The sequence below is a fragment of the Lathyrus oleraceus genome, chromosome 1, assembly GCF_024323335.1.
Source record: "Lathyrus oleraceus cultivar Zhongwan6 chromosome 1, CAAS_Psat_ZW6_1.0, whole genome shotgun sequence".
In the NCBI taxonomy this organism is placed as follows: Eukaryota; Viridiplantae; Streptophyta; class Magnoliopsida; order Fabales; family Fabaceae; genus Lathyrus; species Lathyrus oleraceus.
In genome coordinates this window covers 106300437-106302670 of record NC_066579.1, presented here as the reverse complement: position 1 = coordinate 106302670, position 2234 = coordinate 106300437, and the positions used below count along the sequence as shown (strand labels likewise).

The following is a 2234-nucleotide window of genomic DNA, read 5'->3' as shown; positions in this document are numbered from 1 at the left end:
GTATCTGACTGTGCCAGAAGAATCTATGGACTGTGTCTTGGGTCAACAGGATGAAACAGGAAGAAAAGAGTATGCCATCTATTATTTGAGCAAGAAATTCACTAATTGTGAGTCCCGATATTCCATTCTAGAGATAACTTGTTTTGCTCTGACTTGGGCTGCCAAGCGTCTCCGTCAATATATGATGAATCACACAATTTGGTTGATATCCAAGATGGATCTGATTAAGTATATCTTTGAAAATCCTGCATTGATCGGAAGAATTGCTCGCTGGCAGATGCTCTTGTCCGAATATGACATTGAGTATCACACCCTGAAAGCTATCAAAGGAAGTGTCTTGGCCAATCACTTAACTCATCATCCAATCAACGATTATGAGTCTATAAATTTTGAATACCCATATGAAGATGTGATGTACATAAAAGCCAAATATTGCAATGAGCCACTGCCAAATGAAGGGCCAGAGCCAGGTTCTCATTGGGGTTTAATATTTAATGGAGCAGTTAATGCTTATGGTAATGGTATTGGGGCAGTAATCATCATTCCTCATGGATCACATATCCCTTTTACTACAAGATTAACATTCAAGTGCACAAACAACATGGCGGAATATGAAGCCTGCATCATGGGTCTAGAAGAAGCCATTGATCTTAGAATAAAAAATCCTGATGTTTATGGAGACTCAGCTCTAGTTGTCAACCAAATTAAAGGAGAATGGGAAACTCGTCAACCCGGTCTAATCCCATACAAAGACTATGCAAGGAAGTTATCTACTTTCTTCAACAAGATTGAATTTCATCTCATCCCTCGTGAGGAAAATCAAATGGCAGATGCCTTGGCAACTTTGGCTTCCATGATCATTGTGAATCGTTGGAATGATATGCCTAAGATCGATGTTATGCGGCTTGATAGACCCGCTCATGTATTTGTAAATGAAGAAGTCTCTAATGACAAGCCATGGTACCATGACATCAAGTGTTATCTCTAGAGTCAAGAATATCCATATGGGGCATCAAACAAAGATAAGAAAACCTTGAAAAGACTGGCTAGTAACTTCTTTCTGAATGAAGATGTCTTATACAAGATAAACTTTGACATGGTTCTGCTCAGATGCGTGGATAGACACGAAGTAGACCTGTTGATGCAAGAAGTTCACGGAGGTTCTTTTGGTACTCATTACAAAGGACATGTAATGGCTAAAAAATGTTAAGAGCGGGTTACTATTGGCTGACAATGGAAGCTGACAATTGCAAATATGTGAAGAAGTGTCACAAATGCCAGATTTATGCTGACAAGATACATGTACCTCTGACTCTTCTCAATGTTCTCTCCTCTCCAAGACCTTTCTCTATGTGGGCATCGACATGATTGCTATGATTGAGCCCAAATCTTCCAACAGACATCGTTTCATTCTGATGGCTATTGATTATTTCATAAAGTGGGTTGAAGCGGCCTCATACGCCAATGTGACCAAGCAGGTGGTAGTCATATTTATCAAGAATCAACTTATTTGACATTATGGTGTGCCAAGAAGGATCATCACTAATAATGGTTCAAACCTAAACAATAAAATGATGAAGGAAATGTGTGAAGAGTTCAATATTGAATATCATAATTCCTCTCCCTACAGACCTAAGATGAATGGTGTTGTTTAAGCTACCAATAAAAATATCAAGAAGATCATTCAGAAGATGGTAGTGACTTATAAGGATGGGTATGAGATGCTCCCTTTTGCTCTGCATGGATACCGTACGTCCGTCAACACTTCAACAGGGGCAACCCCCTTTTCTCTTGTCTATGACATTGAAGCAGTGCTCCCAATAGAAGTAGAGATCCTGTCAATGCGTGTCTTGATGGAAGCTAAGTTATCTGAAGTTGAATGGTGTCAAAGCAGGTATGATCAACTGAATTTGATTGAAGAAAAGAGGATGACGACTTTATGCCATGGTCAGTTATATCAGCAGAGAATGAAGAAAGCATTCGACAAGAAGGTTCGACCTCGCGTATTCAGAGAAGGTGACCTTGTGCTTAAAAGGATTCAATCTTTCATATCTGATTCTAAAGGCAAGTGGGCTCCTAATTATGATGGCCCATATGTTGTCAAGAAAGCCTTTTCTGGTGGGGCCTTGATTCTTACAAATATGGATGGTGAGGAGCTCCCACATCCTGTGAATACTGATGCAATCAAGAAATACTCCTCCTAGAAAAATAAAAGAACAACTCGCTAAGTCGAA

The 2234-nt window shown here is 39.6% G+C and overlaps 1 protein-coding gene across 1 annotated transcript; it reads left to right on the top strand.

Annotated features, from left to right (window-relative positions):
• The first annotated feature begins 214 nt into the window (after positions 1-214).
• LOC127094137 (uncharacterized) lies at positions 215-988 on the top strand. The gene has a single exon (XM_051033004.1). It carries the CDS (start codon positions 215-217, stop codon positions 986-988), a length of 774 nt encoding a protein of 257 aa, XP_050888961.1.
• Positions 989-2234: the final 1246 nt, after the last annotated feature.

Bases quoted from the DNA above. Each gene is read 5' to 3' on its own strand.
- LOC127094137 (XM_051033004.1), top strand. From the start codon at position 215: ATGGATCTGATTAAGTATATCTTTGAAAATCCTGCATTGATCGGAAGA.